A 19,875-nucleotide genomic window follows, 5' to 3' on the forward strand; every position below is an offset into this window, starting at 1 on the left:
CACAAAAGCACGCGTATTTTTGTGCGTTACCTGTGTTTAGCGAAGTTTCCTGTCTCATGGGTTATTGCGCTGTATTGTCTGGTACAAGTTTACGGACTTTTAGAGGCGGTCGCCCTGATGATGGAGGAAGCAAGTATCTCTGAAACGTCGTACCTTCTACCAGACTACACGACGGAGCAATCCTGAAAATAGCTGTCTCATTTTCGCCGACGTGAGAACATAAAATCTCACGGATAATTTGGTGGTTGTCTTGTAAATAAAATTAATAAAACATATTCATTAATATTTAAGGTGAGGATTATATGTGTTTTATTTATTATTGCATCATTTCCCTCCTGATTTATAAGATTCTATTACGTTTTACACTCTTGTTGAGTTAGGTAACAGATTTGGTGCAGACTCGGGTTGCCTCTCAGCCAAAATGCAACCTGGACGGATCAACCTTCGTATGAAAAATTGTTTGGTCGCGGCGGGAGGGGACTTGAGGCAGAGGCGTATCTGCGTGTGCCAACACCCACAGCTTGTGTTTCTATTTTGGGCATTGTAACACCGAATTCATTACTGAGCGTCAGCGCTTTGCTTTGTATCCCTAAGGTCCTGGCTTCGATTGTCAGTCCGAAGACCAGCTACACGGACGTGTTTCGTTGTTTTACTCAGCGCCTCCATTCGGATGATGTGACGGTGCCTTACAATAGGCCATAATCGGTTTTAATAACTTTCCAGTTTATCATTCGATATAATTATATTATATGACGCTTTGTAATGCAGTTGAAAAAGTGTTGTTAACTTAGCCAAGGAAAGAGCCGGGATAGCTCAGTCAGTATAGTGACTGGCTACTGACTGGACCTGGGTTCAATTCCGGACGGGGGCAGAGGATTTTTCCTCCAGCCTCTGCGTCCAGACCTGTTCTGCGGCCCACCCAGCCTCCTATCCAATGGGTCCTTTCCCGGGGGTAAAGCCGGCCGGGGCGAGACGCTAACCACGCACTCCCATCTAGTGCCAAGGTTAAGAATGAGTAGGAGCTATACAGTCTCCCCCCCAAGCGCCTACATGGCGTATAGAAGCCAAGGAAATTAGTAAACGCATTTTTATTAACGTGGTTTTCCAGTTGTGCTCATCTTTCTGTAAAGTTATGAGTTCCTGTTTTTTTTATTTTTAAAGAGATATTTTTAAATATGTTCCCGCGTTCTTTACGCAAAGTGCGTACATGAACTCGTAATTGGGAATGTGTTCATCTGTCGACATGTGCACATCGTGTTTCACAATTCGTTGTCGTCTAAGGAGGGCAGAAATCTTGTAAATTACGAGGGCTGTTATCGCGGTAAGAGTACGCATGACCTTGAATGCGCAGAATTACTTGCGCTTTGTCGCAAGCTGCGTCTGTGTGCGCGAAGCAGACGGCCATGTCCAGACTCGGCGAATGTCCTGTTATCGGAGTTGCTGAAATTTTGGCATTGGGCTGTCGGGCGAATTTGGATTAAGAAATTTTTTTTATAGAAACATGTAATTATGAAGCTTATAATAAACTTAAACTCTCATTATGAGTGAAGATCCCCCACCCAAGTTATCAGGAAATAAAATGTGTTCAGTCCGGGGAATTAAAAGCTTTACCCAGAATTGCTCGATAGTTCGCCTTTGGGTATCGGAAAGGAATTGGTTTGTTTTGTCGCAATCCGCGTAGCGATCAGAGAGTTTGCTGCAGTGAACCAAATCTTTATGCCTCAGGACTCTGGCTGGTGTAAGGTCCAAGGCCTTGGCTGGTATCACATGATATTTAGGCGTCGTTCCCAAACATTAGCAAGCCTCAACGCATCGCGGCCTTGTACTTGACACAGTGGACACAAGTCAAATAATCAGTATTGCTTGTACTCATACAAAATGACCCGTATCATCTGTTTGACATTTTATTAACAATTTTAATAAACAACCTGATTTTGCCATTTTGGAGATGTTCCCCTTTTGCAGCAAAGTTTTTAGTTGTACACATTCTCGTCGATCGTCTCAACATAGACTTCCAAGCTGAGAAAATCTCTCTCGCAGGGCCTGCATAGCTTTTGAATAAACATCTTCGTTCCCAGCATCGCTACTTTAGCCCTGAGACAGCATGTTTCTCCGAAACATTTGCATCTCTTCTACATGGCGTCAAAACCCAAATGAACATCATCATTATCCTTGTCGTCATGAAGACTTCAAACGTCATCTCTAAATTTGGTTTCGACGTTTATAAAGAATTTTTTCTATTGTAAAACCCGTAATAAATTCCTTTCTTTTTAAAATGGACACCCGTGGTAGTGAATTTGCTCAGCTTCAGCTTATAAACTGGCCTAACCTAACCTCACAAGGACCTGGCAGGCCACCACTTACCCCCACTCCCTTCTTCCATATTTGGCAAGCAAGGAAAAGTTTCGAAACGCATTTTGGCTTTTGGCACTCGAACTGAAAACGCTACGCTATCCCTGTCATTCAGTATTAAAAACCTTGATGACAAGTGTTGGCGCCGTGTTACGGCGGCAACTTCTCCAGCGTACCTGTCAGGCGTGTAATCTAAACATTGCTCTGCAGGCGGACGGTTAGAATTCTTCAACGAAAATTAAATTAACTGGGTTTGCTGGAATAATGCTTATAGCACGAAATTACATTTTCTATGGGTTTTGTCTCGTTTATATAAGTATTTCCGAGATTCCAGGACGTTTATTGCAGAAACATAGGCGGAAAATATAGGATAAATTTGTACTTCAGAAACTCCGTCTTTTTTTTTCTGGCCTAATTAACTGTGTGGAGCAGAGTCCATTTCGGAAGCTGTGACTCAGCTATACTTAAGAAATTCTCCGACGTTTATGGAACCCAAACGTTCATTAACTTTTTCACAAGAGCCTGCCATTGGATTCAATCCTGATCGACATAAATCTGATCCACGCATCCAATACCTGTACTTTAAAATTTATTTTAATATAATTCCATATACGCTTAGGCCTTCCAAATGGTTTCTTAGACCCAGGCTATCCGACTAAAATTTTGTGTGTATTTCTCATCTCCTACATGAGTGCTGCATCTTTCTTGAAGGGTCTCATTTCCCATTTGTCTCCAGCTTCCTATTTCTTATATTTAGATATTAATATCAGCGCCATCTTCCCAGAAAGTATGCATTATATTCCATTTTAGTGTCTGAAATCCGTACAAAACAACGGGTAAAACCACGTTTATAGTTTGTCTTTAAATAACCAGTTTATTTTTCGAAAATTTTGTGCAACGCCGTGAATAATCTCCGGATTGCCCTTGAATTTGCACGTGGATGGTTCACAGTGCTGTTTCTTTGTGTGTCCTTGAAGGTACACGTGGTATAATAAGTGATCTTGTTCATGTGGTCGTAGTTCCGTTACTTAGTTGTGGGGCGTCCGAAGTCTGTTAACATTGCATTAAGTTGAAGTGCGAGATTTTATTAAGGGTTAGAGGGTGAAACGATTAAAGCAATTACTGCATCAATACTGTCGCTGTTTGGTGCAACATCCTTAAAACCTTACATTCTGATAGAGATTATGATTCTTTTTTCAGTATTGCTGTTTGTATGGACTTGGTGATCCATCGTTCAGTATTCTAGAACGAAACCATTATGTTTCGGGAGCTGGCTGTGCTCCCATTTTCAGGTGAAGGCGATATAAGGGGGTATTCTAAATCGAACTTTGAGGTTGTTTGTCTGAAATGGCTACGAGAGGTCTTTGTTTCCTGGCTTTCTTATGTGTTTTCCGTCTAGAAAGTGTACGGTGTAGGCAGGTAGATGTCAAGAGTATATGATGGTCGTTTGGCTTGTTGAACGGTGTAGTTTTCTGCTTGGAAGTGAACCAGTACCATGCTGCCTCGCTCTTCAGGGTTTAACGGTAAAGAATACGTGGAACAGTACGACTACTCCCGTTAAAGGTGTTCATGGAATTTCAAGGGCCAATTTTATCTGTATTTTTGCAATTTTCAGTCACTGAAGTCGGCATTCCTTCGGTGATTCGAGGGAACACTTCTTCCTGAAGACAAATGAGACACTGCTCAGTAGTCGGAAGTGGAAGACCTGAGGGATATAATGGTACCGGAAAGATGCAGCATTGCTTGCCTCGTGGCAGACACAGGGAGACTGCCGCAGACCTTGGTAGATAGATACGTCCAGTCAAAGGTCAGCTAGCTCGCTGACGAAAGTTTTAAGTTCGGACTGTTGGAGCACAACCGATGTTATCTTACAAGTTATAAATAGAAGAGCTTCACGAAACGAAGCAGCCTTTGGTACAGTTTTTCTTATATCGGGTTCCATTACGTAGCTGAGTGACAGTAACTTCGGATGTTCAGCGAAAAGTAAAATTGAAAAGTTGCCTGTTATTCTTTAATATCCGTACGTCTGTCCGTCAGCGCCTAAACTACTGGACCGATATTAACCAAACTCGGAATGGTTAGGTCTGCAGTGAATTTTTTGTGTATGGGTTTGTCTGCGGTTTGGATCATAGGTGCTGTAATGACAGGGGAGACATGTGACGCTCTTTCAGGGCGATTTGGCCACGTGCTTAAACGGTGCGTGAATCTTCGAGCTTTGTCATTTTCACGTGGAAAATGTTTATTCCCTTGTGAGGTTGAACTGAAATTTTGTTTTGCAAGAACTGTCTCTCAGCTTGGTCGTAAATAACAGAAAATTAAAAAAAAATTCCGCGTCTGCGAATTAACTGGCAATCCTTAAAAACGTTAATTGGTGATTAATGTTATCCGGTCAAATTTGCATGTCGTCATTTTCATGTTAGGGAGGTTCATTTGAATGCTCTTGAACAGCCGTTACCAAGGAAAAGGTTAACGTGGCTACATCCCCCGGTTTCAAACAAGATGTTGATTCGGTTGTTGTAAACTATACCCGTGTGACACTGCTTACTTACTTACGGTATCTAGAAGGGGACACAATATTATTAGACTTTTTTCTTTAAAAATGACGTTTTGAAGAATGTAGACCTAGACTTTTAAGTGAAACAAGTTCTGACGTATTAAGATCTTTATTTCGGTTCAAGAAAGGACTTCGCGTAGGACCTACGTAGCGGTTAGCACCCCTGCTTCGGGTTTTGAAGGTCCCGTGTTCAAATCTAGGTTTGGAACCCGATCTACAAAAAAAAAAAAAATATTTGTCCGCAAAATCCGAGGAACGACGAGAATGTTCCTCTAACATGTTTATGTCGGTGCATAAATAGTGGTTTTGTTACTGAATGTCTGTGGCAACACGCAAGAGGTTCACTCGTAAGTGGAACGTCGAAATACAGATGATATTCTCTGTAGACTTGTCAGTAGGTGGCCAGCGTTTCGGAGCAACATACTATCGCCATCTTCTGGGTTGAAGTGCGATGCTGGGAAGCGGACGGATTTATAAAGGATTGGAAGAATGGAAAGCTTAGGGAGTGGGCCAATCAGGGACGAGGAATGAAATGGATGCCGGTTATGTTTACCAATGACTGGCCTTGCGACGCCTCGCTCTGTGTTCTGATTGGTAACAGAAAAAAATCGTGCGACTTTTGATAAAACCTAAACTAACATTACAGCATCAGAAGGCAGGGGAGTGAGGGGTGTTGTACTTGGTACGTAGGTCCTGTTGTGTAACTTGTGTATCTCGTCGTTATGTAAGTCTTCTAATTTTGTGAATTTGTAATATAATGAAGCATGTAAACATAAATCGTGACTAGCAGATTCTTCCGCTGCGTGGTCCATGTTTATTTTTGGAATGAAGAAATTTGGTTTCCTATTTGAAGAGCCCATTTGCCTTAACTAACAGGGCTTGCACGGTGAATTACTTCACACACGGCAGCATTACCTCGTGTGCTCATTTATTATTTTCCCTCATGCGCGCTACATTCCCTGCCCATCCTCCTTTATTTGGTCGTCTTGATATTTTACGATCAGTACAAGCAGTGGAATTTCTCATTGTGAAGTTTTCCGTCTCTCATTAGGTCTAGTCGGTAATTGTCTTTAGACATTTGCTGACTTGTTTTAGTAAATTATTGTAATATTCGATATTTAATACGCGGGCCGCGCGAGATACATCGGCGAGTAGATTTTATTTCGATTTCTGCTTTATCCGAGCTGAAGGGATGATTTCTCGCCGGGTTAGACGAGTTCGTATGAGCAGGTTTTATTTTGGTGGTGCCGAAGTAATTCGATCGTAATTTTGCAAGTTCTTTGAGGACTTTGAACCGTAATTGAACGTTTGCTTCGTACAGGAGGCAGTGGCCTACCTTTTATTCATGGACACATTTGCGTAATCACAAAACTAGCGACATGTTTTGGCTCTCGAAACGGTCTTCCGCAAGGGGAAAAAAAAATGTAATTCCGTATAATGTTTGGTGCGGTTAAATAAAGACTGATGGTTATTTCTGGGACACGAAACGAGTTTATAGTTACCTTGTAGTTTGTGACGCTGTGTGGAATGTTTCGGATGAACTAACTGCCTCCATCTTCAGGAAGGTATTTCTCCGAAATGCCGGTGCCTACATGTAGGTCCACACGACGTCCCAATCCAGAGGACCCCCATGGGAAACTTACTTTATGAAATCGTTAAATCTCATATAATAGACCTCTTATTTGTTCTATTTTGTAAGATACGGTCTTCGGTGCAGTGTAAGGTTTTGTGGTTGCTTGAAATTTTTTTTTCCTGGTGTTAATAAGCAAGGTCGTGGTGCGAGAAAGCTGACAAGACAATATAGCAATAAATGTCACTTATAAAAAGTATATTTGACTTAGAAATGAGCTGTGTTTAATGCGCGCAGATAACGTAGTGTGGGAGAAAATTCTCTCCTGATGATACGATGACAGTGGCAGGTTCCACAGTTATCAGGGGGGGGAGAGATCTGTTCATTTCTGCCCCCTGATTTAACAAGATATCCATTATCTGTCATTCATGAACTCTATAGCCATCTTGAGTGGCGTTTCGATATCCTTTTGGTTTGCAAAGGAGTCAGATTTTTGACAGTGTGTTATTTATCGTTATTTTCAAGTTTATAACCGTTTTTGTCTGTAAAATATACTTTTCCATTTTCCGATAAATATTTAGTGATGTTCCCTGTACCTTGTCCGATGTGGTACACCACTCGGCCCTTCTAAAAAAAATCAATTTTGCTTCAGTTTTACAAATATTTTTTCTGAAGTTCCAGTTGAGCGTGTGTAGTTATTTAACCCTTTGGATTTCACAGCTCGTCTAAATATTTAAGAACTGAGTCCGTACCGCAAAGAAAATACAACGCTTTACCATTATAAAGTCAAATTTTTTAATTATTTTCAAGAAGACAATCGCTGTTTACATAACCCGTTGGTACAAAACGCAGAGTTATTGGTTGTTGAAGCCGCTCGTACTTATTGGTAGGTACCAGTAGATTTTATAAGGTTAACTCAGACTGTGCTGTTTTATCGTTCGTTTGATAAACATGTCAAGGTCATCCATGGTTTATTGCTCACTGCATGATATAACAGTTGGATTAATCGCAAGGCTCTAAGGTCAGGGTAACTCGAAGACCATGAGTGAGATTTATCGTCCTGATGATGGATGCAGTACGCAACTTCGAAGCACCTGTCAACGTGTACGGGACGGCACAGCGCGATATCCCAGAAGATGGTCGTCTTTATATTCGTCGCGTACGAAATAATTTTACACAGCTGTTGTAAACGCGTGTATTTTTCCGTCGTAAGAACAGTGTTTATTTCCGTATTAGTTTGATGCTTTTAATGCGCTGTGCTGTACAGATGTTGGACGAGGTTTTTGGTAATCCGGTCTTGACGAGAAACGGAGAGGCCATCTTGGAAAAATGGCTGGAGACAGCCGAGTTAACATTAATATATACGGCGTAGAATGTGTTGCAGTAGATATTAATCCGCGCACTAACACAAGGCTTGACGTTTGCTGGTGTTATTACTTGGCGCCGTTGCATGTCGCCAGGTAATAAAGTAGAAGTGTTTTTTTTTTCTTTTTCAAAAATAAACTGTTTTCAGCCTGTGGATCGTCCAGCTACCATTGGGCGAATGCCGTGCATTGATCTCGAAATGAAGTAAAACGTTACGTTTCACTGTCCGGATCGTTGGTTTTTGGATTTTATCCACCGTCTGATGTTACAAAAAAAGATTGTATTTCATCATTGTCAAAACTCTTCAGAATCTATTATATTGTACTGATTTTTTTAAAAAAAAAATCAACAGCTGTTTGGCTTGTTTTAATTCTCGCATTATGAAGTCTTCAAAAGATGATAAAAGTTGCGTCATATTGTGATAAATATATATCTGTTTAAATCTTGTCAGTCTAATCACAATAAAATTTAAAATTCCTATTAAATATTAAAATATTACTATAATTAACATTTAAATATTTAAAATATATTATATGATGTTCTCTATCGAAATGATGATCTAATGTAAATCGAACATTTCGATAGAGAACATAATATAATATATTTTAAATATTTAAATGTTAATTATAGTAATATTTTAATATTTAATAGGAATTTTAAATTTTATTGTGATTAGACTGACAAGATTTAAACAAAGAAGTCTTCAAAGGCAATCAGCCGTTTAAATATGGAATCACAGTTCTACGTTTCGGAGACTGTATTTGTTGCCATCATCAGGGTTGTTAACAACCACAGCGCTACGCTAACTGTTCATCTCTATCGAATATTTTACTCTCACATCCGTGTGCACATTCATGGCGTTGTACTAAGATAGAAGAGAGTGCACGCTATGAAGTATCTAACGCGAAAGATTATGAAAAAGCTATGGTAATTCTGTTCTGTAAGTGTGCTTTGGAGGGGGATGTATGTTGCTTACGTATTCATCGCTTACGTGACGTAACAGTTCGTCTCATATATGTTATATGTAGAGATAACGTCTGGCAAAGCTTTATTACGTCCTGAAGTTTGGTTCAACAAGCCTGCTGCTGTTAGTTTTTCAAGGACCGCCCAGCAAGTCTTGTACTTCAAAATATTCCGGTGGCATACGCCAGAATTTTATCTGCACGCCTGCCAGGAGAGATCGTCTTGTGATATATTGCATAATTTTTTCTTCTTCAAAGTTTGTGGTTTTGTAGCGTTGTGTGATAGAACGTGCAGAATGGCACCAAAATCGAAACGTTTTAAGAATACGCGGATGTTTGATAAAACTCTGGATCCGTACCGTAAACTTAGTTTCGGCGTGATGTGCCAGAGTTGATACCGAAATGTGTAATAGTTGTTGATTTTTTCGCCGTCGATGTTTCGCGACACATGCATCAGAAGTAGGGGGAGTGTGGAGCAGTATGAGGTGTCGCTGAAGAATATTCTTGTTAGAAAAGAAGTGGATGCTGTGTCGCGGTGGCTTCGAATTGTGGACCTCGCATCCATCGGAACGCACAAGTCTGCCAGGTAACCGAACACATTCGTCTGATCTTGCATTACTTAAGGGTAAAGGGTTCTTTCTGGCTTGGTCTGTCGTTTAGTGTCTTAGAAACGAAACCAGTGTGTTTCGGGAGCCGGCTATGCTGCCGTCTTCAGGTGGAAATTTCTGTTCTCTTGGGCCCGGTAGGAGGGGACAATCACAGTCCCTGGACAGTGATTTATTTTGTACGATTTGTAATCGGCTGAAAATTACTAGGTTCTATTCTTAACAGCATAAATAACATAAAACGTTATTAAATCATGAAATTCGAGGTTCTCACGACGGTGGCGAAGTTGTCGACACATTGTTCTCGGTTTTAACGCCGTGTGGAGTTGTAGTCAAACTTCAACCCTGAAGATGAAGGCAGTGTGTGCCTCTGAAACTTTGGTATATGTAGTCCCGCACGTCGTTATAACCCAGAAGATAGACACAGACATCTTCATCGTTCTGGGAACCTCGAATCCCAAAATGAAACCGATTAGCGACCGGTTACGATATACCATCACGTCATTGTTGATGTTGACGTCATCACCATGGTGACGCGCTGCGAGAGGCCGGTTGGTCATTGATGTTGGTAATTTGCGGCCTTTGTGCGTGAATAGAAAAATGTTTTGTCCGAAGGTTGTGTGTGACTGTAAATAACCCAGCCGGTCGTAGTCAACGGTCACTTCGTGAGGGATGACACGTCATAATGACACAGTTAACTGTCTGCATGGGGCAGTCCTCAGGAACGTAACAGTTGATCAAGTAATACGTAAAAGAACTGAACTGTTATCATTTGGACATGTGGTAGGCCTCCTTGGATGAGGGGTCGGCCCGTCTTAAGGCCTGTACTTACGCGGTACAGAGAAACACGCATACGCATGCGCGCCTCGAGTGGGATTCGATCCCATGATCTTAGTGTTCGAATAGTCAAGACGGCACAACCACTTTGGTTGACAGTAATTAAGTAATTGAAACAAAAATTGCTTCCACTTACTCGGGGTGGCTCTGCGCATAACACATAGAATTCTATGAAGTACCTTCCAGATAAGTAAATAACTAGAGCATGAATGAATTAATGAGCACGGGTTAGGTTAGATTAGGTTTGGTTAGGTTAGATTAGGTTTGGTTAGGTTGGATTAGGATATGTTTGGTTAGATTAGGTTTGGTTAGGTTGGATTAGGATATGTTTGGTTAGATTAGGTTTGGTTTGGTTAGATTTGGTTTGGTTAGATTAGGTTTGGTTAGGTTAGATTAGGTTTGGTTTGGTTAGATTTGGTTTGGTTAGATTAGGTTTGGTTTGGTTAGATTAGGTTATGTTTGGTTAGATTAGGTTTGGTTAGATTTGGTTTGGTTAGATTAGGTTTGGTTTGGTTAGATTAGGTTTGGTTAGGTTTGGTTAGGTTAGATTAGGTTTGGTTAGGTTCAGTCCCTGTCGGAAGTTAATGAACTGACTGTCCTTGGTAGCATCATTTTCCCCCTATTCTTATCAGTCCGAAAGATCGGGTAAAATCATCAACTACACAATGATAACGGCGTTTGGGATATCTAGTCTCGTAGAAGTTGGCCGACGCTTCGGAGATACTTAATGCATCCATCATCAAGGCGATTACTCATCGCTCAAGCTAAGCGTAAGCCTAAATCTCTCCGTCTCATACTTCGCAATGCTGTGTAACAGCTGTACTTAAACCAGCATTATCATTTAACTAAACGTCGTGGCAGATTCCTTCGTTCTTGAGACGTTACGGGTTCGGATCTCGGCTTGTAAACAGGCTGTCATGACACGTTTGTCATAGTTTTCTTCAGTCGCTTTCTGTAGAGGTCTTACAGCGATTGGGCCCTAACATTTTCCCAATATCTTGTGTGTTACAGACAGAAACTGACGTCGCCGAAATGGAACCGGTTCAAAGGAATTCGACTCAGATGGAAAGACAAGATTCGGCTCAACAACGTTATTTGGCGTTGCTGGCACATGCAGTGTAAGTAGACGTCGGTAAACACTTCGCGTTACGTAAAAAGAACCCCCGAAGATACTTGCACCCAGGAGCGCGTAATGATTATTTTGTTAATTAATTTAAATATGTGAATATGACGTCCCTTCAATTTTAACCATTTTAAAGCTGAGCGATAATTATGTTTGTCACCCGCTTTAACATCAAGGAACATAATTGTGGGTTTTATATGATTAGCAATGTAAGCACCGATTATTTTCTTAAACAGCGTTGCCCTGCTGATCTTTGTAATGGCAAAGTGTTGTGTTTTCTTCGCGGTACGGACTGAATTCTTAAATGTTAATAAATGAGTTTCGAAATTCAATTTCCTTGGTTTTCCTCTGTCTTCAAGCAAATGCTGAGATGGTTCCCAAGTTCCAAGTTGCCACTGCAAGCTTCTCATGCAGCCCTCCCGTTTTAAATTAATCAAAATTTACCACCCCTTAAAGTCGTCAAAATTTACCACCCCCTTCAGTAGGAACTTCTAAATTATATATTAAACTTCCAAATTAATAGTCTCAGCTTTCTCTAATACAAAATTCAAAATTCCGTCTTCTCTGCCAATCATCGCACTAACGTCTTCACTCTTACTCTATCCTTAACAGAAGGACGAGCGGGCATTGCCTGGGGACCTTCTAACTATAAGATTCTCTTTCCCCCCCCCCCAAATCGAAGTGTCTCTCACTTCTCCCCCCCACCAATTTCCTCTTTCTCTCTCTCTCTATTTTTCGAAATTCAATTGATTAATAACACGTATAACTGTTAATTTTACTTTTTGCCTTGCTGTAATTGGAATAATTATATTGTAGACAATTGTATGTACCGCACAATGCGAGACACACAGGTACTGGTTCTTTGAAAACTCGCTGTTTTATCGGCCCAAGGATTTAAAAATAAAAGGCTGTGAGCTGTTGCCTTACAAAATGTTCCACCCGGAAGGATCTTGCCGCATGGGACGAAGAGTGTCTTACTCTGGATTTTATACAGTCATTAGCAGAAAGAACTGATTTAAATGAGTTTTATTTTGTCCCTTAAACTGTAGCACAAGATCCATCGCCTTTTTATCAGAGTCATATATATTTAAAATTTAGATTTAGCTGTGTTATTTTGGCCCATTTCCAACCATTGACGTAAGCTGGCTGTTAGCCTATGTTTATACAGCTTTACGTTTACATTATACAGGATGTTCCATTTAAAACGCAATCCAACAACACGTACTAAGGTACGAAAATTAAATCAAGAACCACGTCCACCGCCTTGTATTAAATATATTATCCCAGCCTCCCCCGTGACACTTGGGTGAAGGTTCAGGTGCGAACATGGTGTATTCACCAGCACAACGTCGAACTTCGTTTAGCATCGAAATCTTCTGCTGCTGCTGTTGGATCATTCAGCGTTTCCTGATAACAGAGTTCAATGTAGGCAGCTCTTTTGCCTGTGGCGTCAGTTGTGTTGCCTATTCAGCCAGGCGTGAAATAACATGCAAATCTTTTCTGTAGATTTTAATTAAATTGTATGGAAGTCCGTTCAGTCAGGCGATGATTACGACGTGGATCGACACCGCACACAAATGTGATTTCCAGGCTTGTAATAATACTATTAATATCTATTATACGCACTCCACGAATTAAGTAAGCACTTTGCGTATGATGAAAAAAAAATTTATCACGCCATGGAGGCGTACTGGGTTGAATGAAGTAAAGACGGACGTATTTTTAATCTCGGAACTAGAATGAGATGGACAGTCCTGCATCCCACAATTTATCATCGATCGGTTACAAGGATTAAAAATACGACTGCTGGAATCTTTTGCCCTACATAATATCCTCGGTATTCGGGTTCCTCTCATCCTTTGGGGACTTGTGGGTAGATGTCATCGTTAAAGAGGAACATACTGCCTCCAGCTACTGCTTTGTTACCATGCTCTCAAGTTGCAGTGTCTGGGGGGTAGATGTTTGTAACCACCGTTCTGCAGGGCAGACCAGCTACCAGGAATGGACTTTCGCCCCTCCAGTTATACGTTGTTTATTGCCCTTTGCACCTGAGTGCGGGTTGGGACGAAGAAGTTACTTGAACCTCAGATGATGCTCGAGAGTCACGCGTCCCCGCAGGCACAGCGTCACAGCCACGCGCCGCTTGCATCCTTGAATCAGCTGCTGTCGGAAATACGATGGTGTGTGACGTCATCTGATTGTTTGCAAACACTTGCCGTGGCATGTACATCGGTTACGTCAAGGCTCCACGAGACTCGTGGCGTGACGATCCAGTTGACCTATCCACGTCCCACATTTCAGGTTCTCAAGGCAGTTGTTGCGTCGTGTAGTCTGGTAGAAGTTCACCAACGATGGAGGCGGTAAGCATTTCTGAAACGTCGGTAAACTTGTACCAGACTACACGACGCAACAACCCAGAAGACAGCCATCTTCAGACTCACCGCCGTGGAAACCTCAGATCCTACAAAGGATTTACAAATTAATGAACTCTTGGTATAATGTACGACACCATCCCACTGACAGACTGTACCCTTTTAACCACTGATGTTATTTCCTCGTGTGTGAAGAACCTGTCTTTAAGTAATGATTGGTATTTCCATTTCCGTAGAAAAATGTATAATTTTATACTGATTCATTAACCTCTCTTCTTCCATGTGACCTTTACTGCGCTAATTCTCCTCTACTGTTTTCAGTTAATCTGATCTGTAGAGATACGTAACATTTAAAATCTCATGTCCGTTTCCTACACCTTAGGTTAGGAAAATCTGTCGAAGTCTGAGGCCTGAGGCTGTGTGGTACATTTCATAACATCCTGATTGTTTTCAAGTAAACATTTGTTATCCACCACTCAATCACCAAGCTCCAGGACCAATCTGTATCAAGCTGTCCACGTCTGCTTATTCAGTACATTGTAGGCTACCCTTCATATATGAATGTATTTTCCTGAGTATGCGCCATGCCGCGCTGTGGTGGCAGCGGAAGCATGTAACATGGAACTGTGACACTAAAATGGTTGAACTACATATAAATGTGATGTTCAGCATAGTGGTAATAATTTATTTCTTTATGTGTTTTAACAGTCATCAGGAAACAGAACACGCTGGTGTGTCAGTTTGCGTCTCCACTGGATGTGAACATGCACGACAAACCTGAGGTGAGTCACTGCACTTGTGAAGTCTCTTCTCTCTGATTGAGAAGCCTCACAGATTTTTATTCATTGTCTGATCTTGGCAGACAATCAGATGAAACCAGTCTGGACCAGATACAAACGGCTCTTCTTCTAAGGCTTCCGCAACAGTTAGTCGAAATGTGTCTGTTAATCTTTCAGATGATGTTACTTTTTACGTTGCTCGGGTTGTGCCATCACCCAAAAGCTGAATGTATAAGTTTCACTTTTTTTTTGTCATAAAGTGTGGTGGTACTGGCCCGTGTCATACTTCTTGCCGTCCAGTTCCTTACTACAGCGTCATTCCAGGCTAGTCCACATGGAATATATGGTGGACAGCGTGAGACAAGCAGCTTCCAGCTGTGGATACTCCAGATTAGTTTATTTTTAGGGCAGGTTTCCCATGTCAGTTACTATTCTGCTGATACTTCCTATTCATTTTTTACTGGGGCAAGTTTCTCTCTCCACATGTATTCTTCTGGTTCACCTCTGCATTCAAATTTGGCAAAAATTTAATCAACTTCAGTTTAAGATATATTGGCTACTTCTGAATAGATACCACGCACCACAAATTTGATAGATACCACATGAAAAGACGTTTACATACACATTTAATATCACACAGATCCACAGTATTGAAATCCTGTTATAGTAATAGTTGCTTGTACATAAAGTGAAGGTAATTGCTTAAAATTTCTGAAAATTTGAACCATATTTTTAGATTCTTGTTTGTAGGTTTCTGCAGCTGGAGTTCAATGTATAATTTCAGCTTTTGGGGATAAGCCACGTCTAATGTTCGTAAGTTTATATTATTTTGGCAAACATTCCAGTAGCTATGTGGCTGCTGAAACTTATTCTGTCACCACTGCTTCCTACCACAAGGTCGCCAGAATCCTTCTTGTTACCGCTTCTCCTAACAACTTGGTTATTGAAATTTTACATCACCTCCCTTCCTAGTCATGTGGTCGCCCATAACCTCCTTTATCACCAATTATCCTCGCCATGTGGCCTTTAAAAACTATTATAACCTGTTTTCTTCAGTCACGTGTTTCTTATCGACTGGATACCAGCCCACTCCTCTGTTCTGTCAATCACCACCTACCGTCTCTTCTGTGTAAGACTTCCCCCCAATACATATTCACCCTGAAGATGGCAACTTCAGTATTTGTTGAAACATTGGGTAACATACAACATTCAGTATGGCTCATTCCTGAAAACTGAAGTTTTCATGTTTTAAGAGTGTCGGTTAATTAAATAATTTTTAGGAATGCAGCGAGGCTTCCATTTTGTTTGACGCAGAAGAATTATTTCGTGCATTAATAGATGTGCATTATCTTTTCAGGCTGTGGTGTTGGAAGGAAAATATTGGAAGCGCAAACTAGCGGCAGTCACAGCTGAATACAAAAAGTGGCGAATGTTTTACCGCAACAAGTTCATGGGCTGGTCGTCCAAAGATGGCAATGACATGGTATGTATTTAATGACTTGGGTGTTAACAGTAAAAGAATAGCAAAGAGAGAAGGCCTGGAATATTGCAAGGGAGCAGGATTTGCTTTAGTTGAGTGGGATATCAGTTGTCCAAGGCGAATGGTACCATGGCTACCTCAGAAATACCAGATTATTGAAACCGAACTGTCGGCAGAAGGTAAGGCGATGCTCTGGAAGGACTGTAAAAGGTTGGAAGAATTGCATCTTGTTATTCTTTTACGAAAGGCTTACAGGTACGCAGAATGATGAGTATAATCGTGATGATAAAAGGGGCATATTTGAATTTTGCTGCAGATAACAGACATGTTCGACTGGCAGCCACACAGCAACGACAGTGTTCACTCAATGGGCTCCATGATGGTGGATGAAGACTATATGGAATTCATGTCAGACACACTTTTTTCTACTATCTCAGCCAATCAGCCATTTGCCTTTCCAGACCCACGTGAAATAAGTAAGCAGCATACATTGCTTTTCTGAATGTTATAATTATTGATTTAGAGGGGCCTGTTTTTCTTATAAATATAACTATCACTCTATTCTAGAATGTGTGAATGTCTTATCCCAGTACAGAGTATTTTGTCTCACTAACACTAGTTTCTACGAGATCTCATAAATGTTCTTAAAAATTTGCTAAATTCCAGGTTTCTCAATCTTGCAGCCCATGAACTTTTGTCATGAGGCCTTTTAGACATCAGAAAGTGTTATTACAATATACAGTCTTCACATAAAAATATAAACATTCTTAAAGTTCAAACTTATACTGAAGTTTATTAGTTTGTTGATTAGTCTGATTTGGTATTTATGTAGGTTTACTTCATTTAGTTTGTTGCACATCACGCTATTAGAACTACTTGTCTGTCATCGCAGTCTCCATCATAAGGGCGAATGTGTAGTGGCTCACCCTGGCAATGGCAGTAGCGGCGTCTGCCAAAACACTCAATAATTCTCAATATTTGACGTGGCTCATCCCTGAAATCCGAAGTTATATCTGACTGATACTGATTGGTGGACCTCTCATCATGCGGCGACTGTGCTATGGCACAGTTGTCGCTTCTTCTTCTTCTCTCCATGGCCTCCTCAATTCTCTTCTTCCATTCGGTCCTCTGTTATGTCCGTCTGTCCGAGGCTTTGATCGAGGTTTTGAAACATCTTCCTTTTTATGGTGCAAGGTTGTTAGCCTTGCGACCAACCCCCAACCTGGAGGACCAGGGTACCTGTCTTAGTCTGACCTCTCCCCCTTGACCAATCTGGCTAGGGAGGCCCCACCAGTAGCTCTTGGGGTCTCTGAGGTACTCAAGCCCCACCACCACCTCGACAAGGTCCAGGCACCATTAAGTGGGGACAGTTGTCACTTGCCAACTTAATCTCATTTGTATTGTAGCTAGTCAGGTAATAAAGCAGTTAACATGTGTAAGACAAATTTACAAATTTGAATATCACGCTTTTATTTGTTGTTAGGTTGCTTGATGGCGACAGTATTGGTCATATAGCATTGATGTTTCTGTATGTGGGAACAAATACGTATTAACATGGATGCTTGCTGTTGCAGTTAGGACCTGAATGAAAGAAGATAATGATGTATTTCATCTTATTGCAGCTCGTAATGCTGGTGGTATCGCAGACTTCATTCAACCCAGCCTAGTTCAACTCCAGCCAAATCTTGAAGACTTTATGGACACCTTGGAACCCCTTCAAGGCAAGGATAAATTTTGTAAAGATCGCTTGCATGTAGTGAGGTAATCTTAGACAAGATGATGTGAGGGACTGAAGTCATGGCTCTTAACTATCAGGCTGTTTCAGATGAAGTTACTTTTCCTACCTGTTGCTCTCAATAGATTCTTACAAAAGAGACATCTGAACTCCATTATACCATTAGTATTACTAAGATTCAACTTGTGCTTTTGCAGTGAAGATGTTGATTTTATTATCCATGAAATCTGTAAGTCAGTGGAGTGTTAATCACTAAGTTATTTTGTGAAATTACAAGAGAATTGACAGTCACAGTGGCCATGAACTCTGAGGTATTGGTCTTGTGTACTTGGACACTGGGACTTTGGGTTTGAATCCCACGCAAGGCATGGATGTTGTATCGTGCTGTCCTGTGTACAGGTAGAGGCCTTGCGATCTAGTGTTCACTCGTCCAAAAGATTCCTACCAAATGTCTAAATAGATTAAGTAACCTCCAAAATGAGGCAGCCAAGACCCACACTGGGTTGTAGAGCCACAGATGATGATGATGATGATGATGATGACGACAAGAGAATTGGTTTCTTAGTGAGGTAATCACACTTGAAAAATGTGTAGATTTGCATCATTACTTGATTTCTCTAAACTCTTTTACACAGATTTACTAAGTGCAAAACTACCATCTGTCCCTGAGGAGTATATACCAGATGACATATTTCGTGGGAGGGGCGTGGGATTGGATCTCATGGGCATCCAGCAACAAACCACAGTGTCTGAGGCACAGGTGTCGCAGCCTCAACCCATTGTGCAGCCACAACTCCAGCAGCCGCCCACGGGCAGTCCACTGCAGTACACTGCCACCATCTTTGCTCAAACAGAAACGGACACTAGCTTCCAGCCTTCTGGTCCCAGTGCCTTCCAGCTGGGTACGTTTGTCGTACTGAAACATATTTTTTATTTATTTCTTTTCCTTTCTAGCTGAGTTCCCTAGTGCTGTTTATAGGTGCACTTGGCATAATCTGCTCAGAGCATGGAATAACCAGGTAGTATGATAGCTGTTTAAAAAAATGGCTGTTGTCAGTTGCCCGTCATCAGAGCGATGGAGGTAGAAAGCGCCTCTGAAAGATTGGTAAACTTCTACCAGACTACACAGTGCAACAACCCAGAAGACGGACATATACAAGGCAGTGTTTTTGAAAAGTACAGGAAAAGTATGGATATCATCCCCATGCAGAGAACTCACAAGTAATCTGGTCCAATAAATGCTCTAAATTGAATTAATGTAGGCTTTTCATAAGTGATGTTATGATGTGGCTGTCACAGGTATTGCTGAAACTTTGGTCCTCATTCTGTGAAAATAGTAGATACATTACATTGCCTGGTATTGACAGCAGTAATGTTGGTAAAGAAATATTTATTTTTGTTTTGACTTCTGACAGTTGCTGGCCAGACAACGTATGAAGAAGTTCCAGCAGTAGGAAAGGTCCGCTGTCTTCGTTCATCGCAGCGAACTCATCAACAGCAACAGAAGCAACAAACACAGCCAACACCACCGCCCATGCCACAGCAGTCTAATACATTATTTCAACAGCCATCTGGTACACCACAGCAGCAGCAACAGGTGGTTCTTTGTTCGCCAGCACAGTACCAAGCCTTCAATATGGGTGATCAAGTTTCACCCAGTTCTCCTTGTCATTCACCCCCTTTAAACCCTCCGCCAACCCCACAACTTACGAATTATGCTCTCTCTCAGAGCTATAAGCAGCCATATCACCAGACTAATCACCAACAGCAGGCTGGCTTCCCGAGTTTTCGTCTCTCATCCTCTCCAGTGGCCGCGTCACACAGTCCCACACCTGGTTCAGAGCCGCCCAATCTTCGTCAGTCATTGGCATCACCCACTCTTAAGAGTCCATCATTTAGGTCCAACAGTCTACCTGGACTGCAGGATGATGCATTTGTGATGCCCAAAGTAAGTACCATGATTTTTTATGTATGGTCTGCATGTTTTTGTGGTCCTGTACCGTGTTCTTTTGACCGCAGATGTGCATTTGTGAAGTTTACAGATGTTTTGTGCTCTCCATATAAACCTGATGGGGATTTGGTTTTACGTGCTAGTTCCCTTATTATGTATAGACTGTCACAGCTAGCATGTTTTGCTACCT

At 41.4% G+C, this 19,875-nt stretch overlaps 1 protein-coding gene across 4 annotated transcripts in view; it reads left to right on the forward strand.

The window, feature by feature from the left end:
* Mondo (MLX interacting protein mondo) overlaps positions 1-19,875 on the forward strand; it is a 45,952-nt gene that overhangs the window by 15,751 nt on the left and 10,326 nt on the right. For 3 of the 4 annotated variants that reach the window (XM_022081472.1, XM_022081471.2, XM_022081474.2), the window contains exons 2-8: positions 11,257-11,363; positions 14,449-14,522; positions 15,877-16,002; positions 16,316-16,475; positions 17,622-17,720; positions 18,370-18,636; positions 19,150-19,682. In XM_022081472.1, the coding sequence (XP_021937164.1) occupies positions 11,257-11,363; positions 14,449-14,522; positions 15,877-16,002; positions 16,316-16,475; positions 17,622-17,720; positions 18,370-18,636; positions 19,150-19,682 (1,366 nt within the window). Of the gene's footprint in view, positions 1-8,883; positions 9,390-11,256; positions 11,364-14,448; positions 14,523-15,876; positions 16,003-16,315; positions 16,476-17,621; positions 17,721-18,369; positions 18,637-19,149; positions 19,683-19,875 lie in introns of those variants that run through there. The other variant, XM_022081473.2, reaches the window with a different exon arrangement.

The sequence above is a fragment of the Zootermopsis nevadensis genome, unplaced genomic scaffold (assembly GCF_977971745.1).
Source record: "Zootermopsis nevadensis isolate Lab colony 2312 unplaced genomic scaffold, Znev_1.0 Znev_ptg000021l, whole genome shotgun sequence".
In the NCBI taxonomy this organism is placed as follows: domain Eukaryota; kingdom Metazoa; phylum Arthropoda; class Insecta; order Blattodea; family Termopsidae; genus Zootermopsis; species Zootermopsis nevadensis.